Source organism: Lithobates pipiens, unplaced genomic scaffold, assembly GCF_037356315.1.
Source record: "Lithobates pipiens isolate NorthernLeopardFrog02 unplaced genomic scaffold, aLitPip1_a1.2 Scaffold_3, whole genome shotgun sequence".
In the NCBI taxonomy this organism is placed as follows: Eukaryota; Metazoa; Chordata; class Amphibia; order Anura; family Ranidae; genus Lithobates; species Lithobates pipiens.
In genome coordinates this window covers 13,176,177-13,195,035 of record NW_027507790.1, presented here as the reverse complement: position 1 = coordinate 13,195,035, position 18,859 = coordinate 13,176,177, and the positions used below count along the sequence as shown (strand labels likewise).

The window sequence follows — 18,859 nt, the reverse complement described above, 5'->3', positions numbered from 1 at the left end:
CGTATAATATTCTTTCTTCCAAATATAGAAAGAATATTATACTTGACTGCTGCCCTTCTGCTGCAGTCTGCTAATCATTCACAACTCACTTGTTCCACAAAGCTCTTTATCAGGACTGGTAACTTGGTCTGTCTAGGGTGCTACGGTACATAGGCTTGGGTGCGGTACAGTCTGCTGTTCTGTAAGGACCGCTATCGGTCCACAATAGATAGGGTTGCCGTGCACTACTGCTGACCGCTGCCCTATACTGCAGCAGTCCTTCAGCGGTATAGGGACTGACGCACAGTCTGCTAAACACTAATACACAACCTGCTTGGTCCACAAAAGTTCTTATAAGGACTGGTAACTTGGTATAGGGTGCTACGGTACATAGGCCTGAGTGCGTTACAGTCTGCTGTTCTGTAAGGACCGCTATCGGTCCACAATACATAGGGTTGCCGTGCACTACTGCTGACCGCTGCCCTATACTGCAGCAGTCCTTCATTGGTATAGGGACTGACGTACAGTCTGCTAATCACTAACACACAACCTGCTTGGTCCACAAAAGTTCTTATAAGGACTGGTAACTTGGTATAGGGTGCTACGGTACATAGGCCTGAGTGCAGTACAGTCTGCTGTTCTGTAAGGACCGCTATCGGTCCACAATACATAGGGTTGCCGTGCACTACTGCTGACCGCTGCCCTATACTGCAGCAGTCCTTCAGCGGTATAGGGACTGACGCACAGTCTGCTAAACACTAATACACAACCTGCTTGGTCCACAAAAGTTCTTATAAGGACTGGTAACTTGGTATAGGGTGCTACGGTACATAGGCCTGAGTGCAGTACAGTCTGCTGTTCTGTAAGGACCGCTATCGGTCCACAATACATAGGGTTGCCGTGCACTACTGCTGACCGCTGCCCTATACTGCAGCAGTCCTTCATTGGTATAGGGACTGACGTACAGTCTGCTAATCACTAACACACAACCTGCTTGGTCCACAAAAGTTCTTATAAGGACTGGTAACTTGGTATAGGGTGCTACGGTACATAGGCCTGAGTGCGTTACAGTCTGCTGTTCTGTAAGGACCGCTATCGGTCCACAATACATAGGGTTGCCGTGCACTACTGCTGACCGCTGCCCTATACTGCAGCAGTCCTTCATTGGTATAGGGACTGACGTACAGTCTGCTAATCACTAACACACAACCTGCTTGGTCCACAAAAGTTCTTATAAGGACTGGTAACTTGGTATAGGGTGCTACGGTACATAGGCCTGAGTGCGTTACAGTCTGCTGTTCTGTAAGGACCGCTATCGGTCCACAATACATAGGGTTGACGTGCACTACTGCTGACCGCTGCCCTATACTGCAGCAGTCCTTCAGCGGTATAGGGACTAAGAGTTTTGTCACAGGGTGATTTAAAAAATGACAGGCAGAGGAAGAGGCAGGCCCTTCCGCAGGGGTGGTAGGGGTAGGGCAGGAGCAACAGCCTTGAGCCAAAGTGGGAAGTTGCAGAAGGTGCGTTCAATTACTTTAAAGGACGCACCAGACTTGGTTGAGTGGCTCACTCAGCCTTATTCTTCTGCACCCTCCTCATCCTCTCGATCTGCACCCTCTTCTTCACTCTCTGCTATGTGCACCCCCAAAGACACTACCACCAACAACACCACCACCACCACATACCTTCCGCTTGAGTGCAAATGGGGGCCTTCATGCTCCAGTGTTTTAATAGGGACCCCCGTATAAAAAGCATGAGGGTCAAGGACCAGTACTGGGTGGCAACGTACTTAGATCCCCGGTACAAACACAAAATGGCGGAAATGTTACCGCCGTCGCAGAGGGCTGTCAGAATGCAGCACTTCCAGGCCTTGCTTCGAGAAATGCTGCATTCTGCTTTTGCGTGCGCTGGCAGAGGAGCAATTCCCACTCCCAGAGAAGGATTTGCGGGTACCAATCCAACAGCGCCTGCAAGAAGAGGCCGGTTTGAAGATGTGTTGGTGACTTCGGATATGAGGTCATTCTTTCAGCCGACCCATCGACAGGTGTCATCCGGATCCAGCATCAGGGAACGCCTAGACCGTCAGGTGTCCGACTACATTGGGTTAACGGCCGATGTGGACGCTCTGAGGAGTGATGAACCCCTAGACTACTGGGTGGGCAGGCTTGACCTCTGGCCAGAGCTTGCCCAATTTGCAATCGAACTGTTGGCTTGCCCCTCATCCAGTGTCCTGTCCGAAAGGACGTTCAGCGCAGCAGGGGGGATTGTGACCGATAAGCGTACTCGCCTAGCTCACGACAGTGTTAACTACCTCACATTTCTAAAAATGAATGAGGCATGGATCTCGGAGGAATTCAACACATGTGATCAGTAGACCATGTATATGTCTATAAACAATTTTTGGAATCAAGCACACAGACCTTCTTAATTCATTTGGCTCACTTCCCTGACCCAAAAAAGCACACCGTACTATATGCCCCTACCCTCCTCTTTGAAGAGGTTGAGCGGTGTCATATTTCTACTGGGGCTGCTTATTATGAGGGGTTCCCACCATCCCTGTGCTGTGCTGACTTCCTCCTGGGTGTTCTTATTATGAGGGGCTCCCACCATCCCTGTGCTGTGCTGACTTCCTCCTGGGGGTTCTTATTATGAGGGGCTCCCACCATCCCTGTGCTGTGCTGACTTCCTCCTGGGGGTTCTTATTATGAGGGGATCACACCATCCCTGTGCTGTGCTGACTTCCTCCTGGGGCTGCTTACGGTGCTGCTGTCAGCGCTGTATGTCACGGAGCTGCTGTCAGCGCTGTATGTCACGGAGCTGCTGTCAGCGCTGTATGTCACGGAGCTGCTGTCAGCGCTGTATGTCACGGAGCTGCTGTCAGCGCTGTATGTCACGGAGCTGCTGTCAGCGCTGTATGTCACGGAGCTGCTGTCAGCGCTGTATGTCACGGAGCTGCTGTCAGCGCTGTATGTCACGGAGCTGCTGTCAGCGCTGTATGTCACGGAGCTGCTGTCAGCGCTGTATGTCACGGTGCTGCTGTCAGCGCTGTATGTCACGGAGCTGCTGTCAGCGCTGTATGTCACGGAGCTGCTGTCAGTGCTGTATGTCACGGAGCTGCTGTCAGCGCTGTATGTCACGGAGCTGCTGTCAGCGCTGTATGTCACGGAGCTGCTGTCAGCGCTGTATGTCACGGTGCTGCTGTCAGCGCTGTATGTCACGGAGCTGCTGTCAGCGCTGTATGTCACGGAGCTGCTGTCAGTGCTGTATGTCACGGAGCTGCTGTCAGCGCTGTATGTCACGGAGCTGCTGTCAGCGCTGTATGTCACGGAGCTGCTGTCAGCGCTGTATGTCACGGTGCTGCTGTCAGCGCTGTATGTCACGGAGCTGCTGTCAGCGCTGTATGTCACGGAGCTGCTGTCAGCGCTGTATGTCACGGAGCTGCTGTCAGCGCTGTATGTCACGGAGCTGCTGTCAGCGCTGTATGTCACGGAGCTGCTGTCAGCGCTGTATGTCACGGTGCTGATGTCAGTGCTCTGTATTACGGTGCTGCTGTCAGTGCTCTGTATCTCCTGCACCCTCTTGTTTGCCTACCCTGGTCCCTGACCTTCCCTCTCCTCCATTGCCTTCATTAGCTCCATAGTCCTGAATTGTCAGAACAATTTCCCAAATAAAAAAAAAATGCTTGTAGTTATCGATCCCAAATTCACCTCATACATGTATTATGCTATTGTCCAGGTGGTGGGACTACGTGCTACCCCCTAATAATTACCCCGTGGCCGCAAATTCGACCTAAAGGTTTGCGAAATTCGCCTCCCATTGAAGTCAATGGAGCCCGCGGCGAACGGTCGTTTTCGCGAACGTTTGTGTCCGTTCGCGTTTCGCGTTCGCGAAACGTCCCGTCGGAAGTTCGTCCATCACTATTAGTGAACATTCACTTTACTGCTTTAAACAAATGAACCTAATTCCATATACTTCCTAAAAAACTTATAAGTAAAATCTTGAGCTTTGGCTTCCTCACATTATAAGTGATTACTTGAATGGCAAACGGAACCCTTTCATAACACTATCTGCAATTCAAAATACTGCACTATAAAATATTATGGCTGAACATTACAAGCTTCTCTTGTGAAAAAGGCATCTGGTAACTGAAAGTGGAATGCAAGAGTCTTGACAGTCCATTAGTATTTCAGAGTTGACATATACAAGGGAAAAGCTGCAGATGACATGCCTATAAGTATAAGGCGATTTGGGGAATAAACACCTAATGCTTTTAAAACTAGGAAGATTAGATATTAAAATATTGCTAATCTTGAACGTATACCAACACAAAAACTATAATTCTATTATAATAATGTAAATAGGTAGAAAATAACGTAAAAAAAAGTGGAAATTGTCATAAAGAATAGTCGTGATGTTACCTGAATCACCCTCATATTAAGTCCTGTTTCTTGGGCTAATTGCTCTCGAATGTGCCTTGTGGGTTTGGGTGTAGCTGCAAAAGCTGCCTTTAGGGTCTCTAGTTGCTTTGCTTTTATGGTGGTCCTTGGTCCTCTTCTTTTGGTACCAGAGTTCTGCTCCTCATTTTCATTATTGGTTGTCTCTTTATCTGAAGATGTAGAGTGATCTGTCTCTTTGTTTTCATCTTGTATGGGGTCTTGAAGGTCTGGAGACAAACTTCTGTCTGTACAAGAAGAAACTAAAAGAAACAAACAAAGCAAAATACTTTAAGAATTGCATGTATTGAAAAAAATCTAAATTGCATATAAATAAAGGTATGCATGTGTAGCAAAGTCCACAAACTTCAATATTTGTTATTTTTAGGGCCGGGAAAATTAAAGATTAATTCCTCGATTAATCGGTAATTTTTTTGATCGATCAAAATTCTTTTGATCGGTACTCACCTCTCCACCAGCTTCTGGGTCTTCAGGGAGTTCTATCGGAGATCCGGAGACGTCACGGACATCGACGTCACCGGACTCCTCCCCCTTCCCCAAGTGCCTCCTTCTGGGAAAGAAGGTAAGGGGGTAGGAGTCTGGTGACGACGATGTCTGTGACATCACCGGACAGCCTGGACAGTGATGGTAAATATGGATGTGGTTAACTGGCACCATTCAGTGAGCCAAGTGTAGGCAAATTTGATAACCTCAGTTTTTAACATTGTTGTAAAAAAAACAACGTGATTGGCTAAAGAAGTGATGCCTACTTGCCCACAATAAAGTGACTGACAGTCAATATACTAGATACTTTTTATAATTAAAGTTAAACTAACTTTCTAAATTTTTCTTGCTACAGTTTGAATTCAAAATGTATTTGTGTGAACTGTGAAGTTAAGTCATGGATTGTGGAAACTAACTAGTGTCGGGTGATTGTATATAGTGTATACCACATTTACCACTGGCTAATGCAGATTTGCAATGCAAGGAGATCAGCTAGAAGTAGTTGGATCTGTATGTGCGTTATAATTAATCAAAATTAGTCGATCAATAAAAATTAAAAAAACGATTAATTGAACATGAAAATTTTAATCAGTAACAGCCCTAGTTATTTTTACAATGAAAAAAAAAATGCTTTCCCCAAGTGTGAGATAAGGGCTAAAGTACAATGATCTACAGTAAACCATAGCAATCAGACATCAGTCAAGAAGAATATTCTCATAATTGAATAAGCCATTAAATCTTTCACTGGACAGTGTGTGTGCTGTGTGCCTGCTCCTACCTCTTGACTGGCTATTGTTTCTGTAATTTAAGAGTTGGGGGTAGTTGCATAGGACAGGCACATACCAGTGACATAATAAATGCCTTGTACCACTTCAGAGACTAGATTGCTGTGTTAATATCACCTTCGCTTTCTGATTAACATATGAATTTTACAAAAAGGTCAGACATTCAAATATCCTTAAAATGTTTGGGAGGGGGAAGGGTAACATGAGATACCTGAAAATGAATTATGGCACTTAGAATTAAAAACAAAAAACAGATTTCACGCAAAATAGGTCAGATTAAAAAAAATACATGGGGAATGACAAAAATTTTATGAAACTCATTAGGATCATAAATTAACCAAACTTAATAAATGGATAAATTACTTTATATGTTGGCATGCTTAGATGATTAAATTCATATTCATATTCTAAGAATGTGCACCAATTCTTCACATTTAGATTAATGGATAAAAGATAATTTCCAGGGTTCTAATAAGGCTATGGGCCACATCAGAACCCTTCACAACTGCTATGTATAAGGATTCACAGCAAATTCATTCCAAAATACTCCACATTCACATTCAGTGCACATTCACTGGTATAAACATTCAGCAATGTCTTAGACTGGCCATACATTATACAATTTTCCTTTGAAAATACAAAAACTCAGGGGTCAGTATATATATATATATTTTTTTTGTTAGAAAAGGAGATTATATATATATATATAGTATATATAGTGTATATATATATATATATATATATATATATACACATACATACATATATACACACGCATATATATACACATATATATTATAATATATTATATTATATCTCTATCATACTCCTTTTTAACAAATAAAGTGCAACATTTATTATAAAGTGACAGTTTACAAGGACACCTCCAAAATTCACATGCATTAAACAAATCTAGAACAGATGTAACCAAATAGTTTAACCTGTATGCTATACTAAAAAAAAAAAATAGTTTCCTCGCAGGGGATTTCTAAAACAAGTTGCAATGACTGAGGGCCCCTTCTGCACTATGTCTCTATGCAGGCTCCGATATGTGTGGCCCTTCCTTCCCCAAGGTGTCTGCACACATGTGTTGGTCTGTGCAGAGGAGTGAGGTCGGGAGTGCTGAGTGTACCGGCCCGGGACCCCTCACCTCATGCTGTCTGTATTGATTGGTGGGCCCAGGCCGCTTACTCCTCTGTGCCCATCAAATGTGGCCTTACCAGTGTCTCCATCAGAGAGCCCCCCACCAGAGTGTCCCTACCAAAGTGTCCCTACCAAAGTATCCCCATCACATTGCCCTCATCAGAGAGCAGGTGTTCCCATCAGTGTGCCCCCTATCAGAGAGCAGGTATCCCTATCAGAGTGTCCCCCATCTGCCATCAGAGTGTCCCCATCTGAGTTGTGAGCCATCAAAAAAATAAAAACAGCAACATCATTCCCATGAGTTCCCACAGAACTTGAGCACTGCCAAAACCATATATTATGTAGGAACACCTGAACACTTTAAATGTATATGCAATCAGGCAGGTCTTTGCACTACATAGTTGAAGGTAAAGCTAAAGGAAATTTAATAATTATGTATGGCCAGCTTTAAGTGTATCCTCTTGCTCCCACAATCCACATACTTCTAAAACTTTGCAATGTTTGTAGGGAAATGCTACAAACAGGTTTGAGACCCAGGACGAGGAAATGTTATCTGAACATAAATATATTGTTATAGAAAAATTATCAGACAGTGGGGTTGAGTTACTAAAACTGGAGTGTGCAAACTCTGGTGCAGCTCTGCATGGTAACCAATTAACTTTCAACTTCAGCTTGTTCAATTAATGAGCGCACAATACTGGGATCAGGACAACAGAGTACAGGTTCTGGGATGCTGCCTGGGATACAGCCATCCTGGGATAGCTTTGTAAAAAACTTGACTCTCCTAGCAAATCCGTGGCAGTTGGCAAATATGGTGTAATGCAAGCTTATCATGGGGCCCCCCAATACACTTGGGGCCCTTGGGCAGGGCCCATGCATTAAAATGGCCCTGGTAACTGCTACCATACAAGGGTGCTTTGCAATGTTTACAGGTTATCATTAGCAAGTCAGACACAGTGGGGTTAAGTTACTAAAACTGGAGTGCGTAAAATACCATAATATACATAGAGCCAACAGCTATTAAATGAAGACAAATTAGTTCCCAATTCACACATGGCTTGTTTGTAGAGCATTTCATTGGCTATCACAGACAAACTGCATATTTAAAAAAAAAATGTTGACAACTTTTACATTTTATAAAGTTTGGTCCTCCATATTTTTTTACACTATAAAGATTATTCCCTAGAATGAGTTCTGTATTTTTATCTTATAGGATACCTTATAAATCAAATAAGAAGTGCATTGTTATCAGTGGGTCATCTCACAAGACTCACAATGTTAAAAAGAGCCGTAAAGCATAAATATACTATAGCACAATGAAGCAGTGAGTGTGAAGGTTATTAGTGATAATGACTTCTCCAGTTTACATATAAAATTACAAACTACACATGAAGCAGAAATAGTTAAAACATTAATACACATTGATAATGTTATTTACAAACTTATTTCTTTCACATAAGTAAAACAGGCCATAGACAGCTAGAATTTTGTCTGATTCGGCAAGAATCAGGTTTTATTGTCAAAACTTGATTGAACAAGCTAAAGTTAGAAGCCAATTGGCTACAATGCACTACTACTCCAGTTTTAGTAAATCTCCCTCCATGGGTCCCTACATCTTAACACACTTAAACAACAGTATTTTTACATTCTTGTATGTCCACAAGCCAGGGACCGAGCCGGTTACCCGGTTAGCAGTGGTGAAGCTTGAGGAGTATCTGAAATGCCAAGCTAGGGACCCATCAGAGAAGTGGGGGTGACGCTTGATGGGATACCATGCCAACCTTTGAGGAGCTCAAGGAATTCATAGTCGGTGAATCAGTGGGTCTAGTGAGAGGCCAGGAGCTCAGTATTGAAGAACTACAAGGAGCAGTTGTAGTGGAGCTGAAAGAACTGATATATTGAGTTAGGAACCATAGGAGGAGACAGCAATCCTGCACGTTTAGAAGTGGTGGCTTGCTGGGGCCTTTCCCTGTAGGGCTGTTCTCCTATTGAAGCCTCAGAGTCTGTAGCTGATGACATTTTGGACAAAATGTCATACGCATGTAAATTTAGTTTTTGCCTCAGAACAGTAGGGGTTCTGAGGGTTAATTGTGTAGGTGGGCCGACACCAGTCTGGCCAGGCTGTGTTTGGAAGTTCTGCCTGGTCATGTGAACGGGGAGGTGCACATGACAGGCCAGAACCGGGTCTGGTTGGATGTTTAGGTATTCAGCCTTCTAGGAACCAATCAGTGGGAGTCCCGGGGTCCGCTAAGGAGTCTGGGAAGGGGTACTTAAGAGGTTCGGGGGAAGAGGCGTTTGTGAGACCCGTGTGGTCTGTTCTGGTTCTAGGACCGGGGTTGCCCCGTGAGGGGTCCCGGTCACGAGGTGTTCGACACCTCGCAACTTGTTCCTGTGGAAGGTCCCTGATAGACCCATCTGGTCTGGGGTAGGGATCAATCTGTTCCTGAGCTTCCAACCCGGCTGGTCCGAGGGGCAGTAACTGAGGGAGGATTCAAGGTGTCCGGGTGTGCTCTTGGCTTGGAGAGGCACCACAGCTCATGGAAGTGACCGGGGGAGGACTCTTCGGAAGTGGAACCTGGGAAGTGCCTGATTACTGAGTTGGGAAGGACATTGACAAATTCACGCTTTTCCAGTACCATTGAGGAGACGGGAAATGTTCAAGGTACTGAGGAAAAGGTTCCTTTTCGCCTTTGGTTACAACTTGTCCACGTTCACAGGACTGTTTCAAGTTTTGAGTCAATGTGCTGACTGCCATGATCTCTGGCTAGAGATCTGTTCAGCCTTGAAGTACCCATCTGCGAGTGGCTACTCTCTGGGTGGAATTAGAGACTTTGCTAGACCTGCAGTTCAAGGTGCCTGAGTTCTTCAACCGTGCCCTCTGTTCTCTAAGAGACTGTGTTGTTTGGAAGCTAATATTGCAAAATAAAACCCTTTAAAGAGGACTCCATCTGTGTCAGCGTTCAAGTTGTTGGGTATCAACCCTGGGAACCCCTAGACGTGGAAGAGCAGGCCAAGAGAAGGTAACTGGTAAGCCCAATAAGTCAAGGCCGCACAGCAAAGGTTGTGGCCGCTACACATATATTATTATATATACACACACACACACACACACACACATACACACACACACATATCTACACACACACTCGCTTCTCTCAATATGATCGCTTCTCTTGGCCAATCAGGTCTTAAGATCCGCTTTCTGATTGGTCGGGTGGAGAATCAGGAAGACAATGGGGAATATTAATTCTCTAATGTCACACAACTAGGTGTGCTCTGCGCTCTGAGCCCACCCTTTTATGAAGCCAAATAGAGCCTAAGGCTCTAATCAAGTGCTTAAAATTAGGATTATGGATTAGGGGGGTGGCGCCTCTGTGCCCCTTATGGACGAGCTGCCACTGGTCATGATCCTATAGGTGCATTTTGTTTAGTAAACTAAAGTGGAAAGCCTGTGCTGCAGTCAACTGCATAGAAGGGCCTATTACTCTATACAGTACTATTGGCCAACATCAGGATGCAAGAGTATTTTGTAAAACCTGATGTGGAGTGGCCTTGAAACTGTAGCTATACCATCTTCATTCTCACCAGAATCTGATATCACAGAGAACTCTCCCGTAGCTGTCTGACTGACCCACATGGCTCCCGGAGTAATTCCTGGTTGTTGAAAGCACAGAGGGAGTGATTTACTAAAACTAGATCTAAAATCTGGTGCAGCTGTGCATGTTAGCCAGCTTCTAACTTCAACTTTTCCAATTAAGATTTGACAAAAAACAAATGGAAGCCGATTGGTTTCTGTGCAGAGCTGCACCAGATTTTGCACTCTCTAGTTTTTGTAAATCAACCCCACTGGTCTCTGATTTCATAAATTGGCTGTTCACTTTGCAAGGGAAGTTTCACCAGAACTGAGGGGAAGCTCTACTGACTTCCATTATTCAACCATGTACAAGTAAAACGTTTTTATTTTCCTTGCATGTTATTAGGTATTCATTGTAAACCGAAAACCTCACCACACTCAATAATCTCAGGGGAACATTTCCTTGCAATGTACAACTCCTCTTGCAAAGTAAACAGCCCATTTGCCTTTAGTAAATCAACCCCATTGATTCTCACAAAGGTGTATAGGAAAGTGACCAAATAAATGTTCGCGTAATATCCATTTAACAAAGATATCACCATAATCTTTGACATTCTAGTGCAGAGCCAAACATTTGGAACAGTGTCAAAATAAGTCTTGTATATATGGTAATACGGAGTAAATATTTTGCTATTTTATCTGTAGTAACTGCCAGGGGCCCCTACTAGCCCACCCAAATTTAAACACCTACTCAAGAATTAAAGTATAAATAGCTGATAAATATGTGTTTAATTCTATTAGTACTTTAAATAAAATCTAACTTAAACAATAAGAAAACATACCATAAATCAAAGACTAATCAGTACAGAGGGGGAGGCAGAAGGGCTCAGTATTGGAGGGGTGATGAGGGCACAATACTGGGATCAGGACAGCAGAGTACAGGTTCTGGGACGATGCCTGGGATACAGCTATCCTGGGACAGCTTAGTAAAAACAGTTCCAGCAAACATTTAATGCAATGACTAATGACTGTTAATGACTATTCAGGCAAATACGGTGTAATGCAAGATTATCATGGGGTCCCCCAATGCATTTGGGGCCCTTGGGCAGTGACCATGCATTAAAATGGCCCTGATAACTACTACCATACAAACAGTGGTTTGCAATGTTTACAGGTTATCATTAGCAATACATGGCCAAAAGACAAGCTAAAATGGGAACACAGAAAAAGTTGAAGACCAATATTAAAAGAAAAGCAACATTCTATGTTAAAGGGGATGTAGATGCACATTAACAAATTAATGTGCTTCAACTAAGGAACTACTAATTGAATACATTCACATTTTGTTAACATATTTTAGTACATTAAACATGTTAAGGTTACATAAAAAATATAGCAATTTTGACCTTTATGCATCATCTTATTATTCTGTCTTAAGTAGGATACCTTCTCCTGGCAGCATTTTAAGTTTTGTTTAGAATCTACATAAATAGACATATATACATAAATAGGAGACTTTCTAATTTCCAAAAAATGTAAAGCAATTTGTGACTTTATAAATATGAAGGCCACTTAATTCAATAACTATCTTAAATCCATATAAATTCATTTTCAGCTATGATAATTTTGTCAGTTGACTTTTGCATAACCAATGTCACAAAGCTCAATAATGTAGCTTGCATGCAGTAAATTCAGTGCAAAGCTGTAGTATCTTAAAAAAAATAAGTGATATTCATGTGTTCTACTACAAAAAAAATAAAAAATGATGATTATATATCTCAATGATCACACCCAACAGATATATATATATATATATATATATATATATATATATATATATATATATATATATAAAATGGAATGTAATCTGTTGGCTCTGAGTGTGATCATTGAGAACCATACATAGGAAAGAGTAACAGAAGCTCCCTATACAAACATTTGTCAGTACAATATACCCAGAGGGCATTGTGATATCAGTTTTGTACAATGACTCCCCCCCCCCCACCCCCATTTTCAAGAATAGAATACAAATTTCATCTGCCTCTTCATCTTCAATAAAAATGTTCCGAAACTGATGATATTTTTAATAATTATTTATATTGCTCTTGATAACGGAATTGTTTGTATTTAAATGCAAGGGTACGGGTTAGTAGAGGAGGTGAAGACAGGTAAATCATGGTGGGTTCTCATACCTTGCTACGAATAGATTTAGATCTTGTTTCAGAAAATTGTGCTTTAAGCATCAACAATCTTGGCTTCCAAAGGAGTACATGCAAGCTTAGGAGTTCATTTAGTGTTAGGGTTTATGTTAAGCATTAGGTTAGTGCTAGGCTCAAAGTTGAGAGTGTATGGGTTCAAGATCAGTGTCAAGATTTAATATTGTATTTGTTTAACCTTCCTGGCGGTACGATTATTTCGGATTTTAGGTGCTAAAAGCGGTACCATTATTTTGCATGAAAATTTGGCGTTTTATATTGTAGTCCTGCAATTCTTAGGAATAACTCTCTTAAATCTGTCCAAACCAGAGTCTAGCAGACATCCCGGGTATGATAAAGTTTGAAAAATTAAATCATAAATTATAATATAATAAATAATTATAAATAATTGTACCAAATAATAATATAACAATAATAAAAAATTATTCAATAATGTAATCAAATCAAAAACACTGAAATTTGCTCAGTTGCAGAATTGTCACTGTCATTACTTTTCAGTATTTGATGACGGATCTCCCCACAAATCGCTATCGCTCAATTCTGCGAGTGATTCTAATTTATTATCGCTGTTTTCTAGCTGGTCTAAAACCATTTTTGATGTACAGTGACAGTTTTGGTTGCTATGGGCAATCTCCAGTTTCCAGGCATAAAGAACAGTTTTTATTATATAAAACTGCATGCAGGACACTGGACAGACTACTAGGGACAACGGGGATGTGAAATATTTACATACAGCAATGTAATCTGTAAGATTACATTATACTGTATGTTTACTGTTTGTTTCACTTTTTGAATTTGGCGCCGATCTCCGTGCCCGTGCGTCGCAACGCTCGCAGGGCACGGAGATCGGCGATGTGATGCATCGAGCGAGACACGGCTCGCTCGTACAGCGGGGAGACAACGCTGGATCCGAGGGAGAAGGTAAGTAAACCTCCTCCTGGATCCAGCGATGCAGTCCCGAGTCTGACTCGGGGATACCGCTCTTGGTATAAAAAATCCACCCCGAGTCAGACTCGGGAATACCGCCAGGGGGGTTAAAGCAGGGGTGGCCAACCAGTGGCCTGGGGGCCACATGTGGCCCGCAGAGCCCTCTGATGTGGCCCGCGACCTCCTGCTCTGGAATGGGGGGTTAGCAAGACCAGATCGCAGGTTGCCGAGCCATCATACCACAGCATCAGTGTTGTGAATGAAGCTGGTGGTAGAGGAAGAAAGTGGCTGCAGAGCAGAGCCCCATAATCCGATGCTTCCTGTACAGCACCGGCTTTTGCCACAGGCTGAATTTATGGCAAAGTTCAGTTAACCCACAGGATAGACACAGGTGCACTACGCTGCACCTGCGGTGTCGGTAAACCACAGCACATCATTGTGAACGCAGTTTAGACCCTTTTCACACGATCGGCCCTACCCAATCGGACCCTCGATTCACCTCTACAGAGCAGCTGATGTAAACAGACTTTTGTCCGTTTACTCCTGCCTGCCTCCAATCCGATCCTAAAAATCAGATAAAAAAAAAATAGAAGGGAATTCGTCCCCTTTCATCTGGGTGGATCAGATCAGAGGGCTTATAGGGTAGCCGTGACCTGTCATCCACCCGCTCTGCTCATTGTGGCCCGCGACTGGTTACAAAGTTGCTTAAGTGGCCCTCGCTCTTTGGTTGGGCCCCCCTGGTTTAAAGCTTAGGGAGAAGGATTTATTTAAGTGTTATTTAAGGGTCAGGTTACATATTAAAAAGACAAATAATGACCATGAACTTACACAGGAAGCAAGTCTGTTCCTGTGTGCGAATGGAGCAGTGGGGGCAGGAGAAGGCAAGTATATGGTATAAGTTGGAGCAGTCAGAAAAAAGCAAACCTGCAAATATTGCACTGCAGGCCGCAGACAGGTTCAAATAAAGAACTAGGATAATGTTAAAGATCAGGGACACAAGTGGAAAAAGATCATTCCTAACATATTTGGTACCAAACACGCCATTCTGAGAATTATAACCACCAGCTTCTCAGCACCAATAATACTCATAAACCGGGTAAGTTTAATAAAGAAGAGCAAAGAACAAATAAAGTGTTCTAAGTATATAAACTCCCACAAACCAAATCAGAAAAGGGCAAATTTGAGAATTGACCAGTTAATATGGGTTACCACTTACCATATTATCACAGTTCTTTGCATGGATTTTAAAATTGTCAGTTATTTTAAGTAGTAATAGTGTGTAAAATGCCCCAATTGAATCATAGGATGATTAGATAAAATTAGATGATTAGGTCAAATTTGAACAGTCAGTGGCTGGTAGAATTTTAGTTATTGATCTAGGCTGCCTGTAACTGTCACACATTTATGGTATAAAACATTGGGCAGTGGTTAATATTAAAATATATAATTGGGTACTGAGAGGGAAGGAAGATTTAAAATAGCTAAAATAAATGCATTGTTATACAAGGCTTATTTATTAAAGTAGCACAAAGGGCAGTGCCCCATAGCAATGAAGCAATTTGAACCATTTTGATAGGCGGATACATTTGTTGCACATGGTTACTGCAGTACTACTCTACGCTATTGAATAAGGCAAATAATGTTTTCTATCTGTATTTTTTTCAACAAAAAAGGTATTAACCCAAAAATATGCTGTATATATACACACACTGAACAAAATAATAAACGCAACACTTTTGTGTTTGCCCCTATTTATCATGAGCTGAACTTAAAGATCTATGACTTTTTCTATGTACACAAAAGGCCTATTTCTCTCAAATATTGTTAACAAATCTGTATAAATCTGTGTTAGTGAGCACTTCTCCTTTGCCGAGATAATCCATCCACCTCACAGGTGTGGCATATCCAGATGCTGATTAGACAGCATGATTGTTGCACAGGTGTGCCTTAGGCTGGTCACAATAAAAGGCGACTCTAAAATGTGCAGTTTTACTGTATTGGAGGGGTCAAGAGGGTCTGAAATCAGTCAGTATCTAATGTGACCACCATTTTCAGCACATCTCCTTCACATAGAGTTGGTCAGGTTGTTGACTGTGGCCTGTGGAATGTTGGTCCATTCCTCTTCAATGGCTGTGCAAAGTTGCTGGATACTGGCGGGAACTGGAACACGCTGTCATATACACTGATCTAGAGCATCCCAAACATGCTAAATGGGTGACATATACGGTGAGTATGCTGGTCATGCAAGAACTGGGATGTTTTCAGGTTCCAGGAATTGTGTACAGATCCTTGCAACATGGGACCGTGCATTACCATGGTGCAACATGAGGTGATGGGCGTGGATGAATGGCACAACAACGGGTCTCAGGATCTCGTGACGGTATCTCTGTGCATTCAAAATGTCATCAATAAAATCCTCTCCAAAGTGCCATGTGAGCATTTGCCCACTCAAATCGGTTACGACAATGAACTGCAGTCAGGTCGAGACCCAGATAAGGATGACGAGCATGCAGATGAGCTTCCCTGAGTTTCTGACAGTTTGTGCAGAAATTCTTTGGTTATGCAAACCGATTGTTGCAGTAGCTGTCCGGGTGGCTGGTCTCAGACGACCTTGGGGGTGAAGTTGCTGGATGATGATGGTCCTGGGCTGGTGTAGTTACACATGGTCTGCGGTTGTGAGGCAGGTTGGATGTACTGCCAAATTCTCTAAAAACACCTTTGGAGATGGCTTATGGTAAAGAAATGAACATTCAATTCAAGGACATTCTTGCAGTCAGCATGCCAATTGCATGTTCCCTCAAAACTTGCGACATCTGTGGAATTGTGCTGTGTGATAAAACTGCACATTTTAGAGTGGCCTTTTATTGTGGCCAGCCCAAGGCACACCTGTGCAATAATCATGATCTCTAATAAGTATATGGATATGCCACATCTGTGAGGTGGATGGATTATCTCGGGAAGGGAGAAGTTCTCACTAACACAGATTTAGACAGATTTGTGAATAATATGTGAGAGAAACAGGCCTTTTGTGAATAAGTCATAGATCTTTAAGTTCAGCTCATGATAAATAGGGGCTAGCATAAAAGTGTTTACTATATATATTATATATATATATATATATATATATACACACATACATACACACACGTATATGTAATTATATATATATATATTTTTTTTTTACACACACACGTACATGTAATATATATATATATATATAATTCACGTTTAGGAAAACAATGCCCAATGACAACAGACTTAATCATTGAAAATATGTAACAATAGTTCACAAAAAGTTATTTAGTAGCTGCTTGGAAAACAACCCTTAAAAAATGTGGTTGTATTAAGAATAAAGGCACAGAATAACAAAACAAAAACACACACGCGTGACCTTGGGAGCCTTTATACATCTTTGTTAGAACAGAGATTTCTTGTATGATAGATCAATGCACAATGCATAAAAGCTGCACAGAGACAGACTAACGGAAAGCGTTCTGCAGTGTGCGTTCTAAAAACGATGGGGGTGGGCGATTTACAAAGGGTTCTGTCTATGCAAAATATGTGCAGTTTGTCTAATTATATGGAACTACAAAGGAAAATGATGCATATATGAGAGATAAATGCACAAATGCAATTGTGAATGGCAAACTGTAAATTTCTCACACTGTGATAAAAGCCATTTACAGTGGCTCTCTTAGTGTTGGCAAGTCATTACTAAAGCCAAATTTGGATTTTACAGTTTCCAAATGGCTGACATTATTTACCACAAATCCACAACACAAATGTTTTTTTAATTAAGTTAGAATATTTACATTTTTCATTTTTAGCTTTAGTTCTCGCCTTTCATTTTCTTTCTTGCAGTACATGTTTGCATATTGTAGATAAAATATTGTCCCATGGTATACTTGCTTTTTGATGATTGGTGCCTATGTTATGAAATTGCTTCTGCACATCAAATTACACTAGCAAATGTATGCCATCTTTTAAAGAATACAATCATAAAATAATTAACTATTGAACTAATAAAAATGCTTGTTGCCTGACTGTCATGCCACTCCACTAGATTCACTGCTTAATGAGCCACTAACTCAAAACAAGTAAAACAAGTATGCAGCTGGCAAAGTTGGAACACTTGAATATTACTCCAGGTTAGCGGTTAAGCGCGACAGCCAGCAATTTTCAAATTGACAACAATAGAATTCCTTTTAATTCACAATTTTAGAAACATATGTTTCGTATATAAAGAATAAGTAAAGTCTTTGGCAGCCTTCCCATGTGCAACAATATCGTGCAATGGCCCTTGTGGACATGAGTTGCTAACATAATTGTGTAATCACAAAGCTTGTGAGATGACAAAATAAGATGCCATATAAAAATGACCTGCACAAAGTAAAGCCGGCCCTTGAAAGCCTTTACCTACCACTCTGACCATTGTAAATATAAGTTTGTACTGCATCTGACACCTTCAATGTTGGCTTCAGAACATACATTAGACCCATCTGTCTAAAACAGCCTTACACCTGAGGCACCTTGCTCTTTCAAGTTGGCCAAACACATAAAAAAAATTTTTTTTGGAGTTAAAATGTAATTTGGCCTAAGACATGATGGTGAGTGTGTTTAGAGGCCATACTTTCATTCATCACTGCTTAGTGAATGTGTCTGACACATGCTCTATGCATGTACTGTGGTGTGCGAGTATCCATTTCTGACCTAATCCCAACATAATCCTGCCACTGGCAGCCCTGTTGGTAGACAATAGCTTAAGTGGACAAGGCACTTCTTCCCTCAAACCCTGCACAGTAAAATTATCTGCTGCAGAAGATCTGACTGGCTGCAGACTGTGCTAAAGCACTACAAAATAGGTTATATACTCGAGCCAGGGATTACATTCTACATGTAGCTAAAAATGAAACAATCTAAAAAGATATGTATATATGCATGCTAGATACATTAGATTATATATAATCTATATCTACACACACACACTTACCGAAAGTAATGGGACGCCTGTCTTTTCACACACACACACGAAATTTAATGGCACCCCAGTCTTAGTCCGTAGGGTTCAATATTGAGTTGGCCCACCCTTTGCAGCTATAACAGCTTCAACTCTTCTGGGAAGGATGTCCACAAGTGTTAGGGGTGTGTCTATGGGAATGTTTGACCATTCTTCCAAGAAGTGTATTCGTGAGGTCAGGCACTGATGTGGAGAAGAAGGCCTGGCTCGCAGTCTCCACTCTAATTCACCTCAAAGGTGTTCTATCGGGTTGAGGTCAGGGTGCTGGGTAGGCCAGTTAA

The 18,859-nt window shown here is 42.0% G+C and overlaps 1 protein-coding gene across 3 annotated transcripts in view; it reads right to left on the bottom strand.

Annotated features, from left to right (window-relative positions):
- The window catches only part of LHX5 (LIM homeobox 5), a 57,591-nt gene that overhangs the window by 18,500 nt on the left and 20,232 nt on the right, over positions 1–18,859 (bottom strand). For all 3 annotated transcript variants that reach the window (XM_077461271.1, XM_077461272.1, XM_077461273.1), the window contains one exon: positions 4,398–4,675. In XM_077461271.1, coding sequence (XP_077317397.1) covers positions 4,398–4,675 — 278 coding nt within the window. The remainder of the gene's footprint in view (positions 1–4,397; positions 4,676–18,859) is intronic.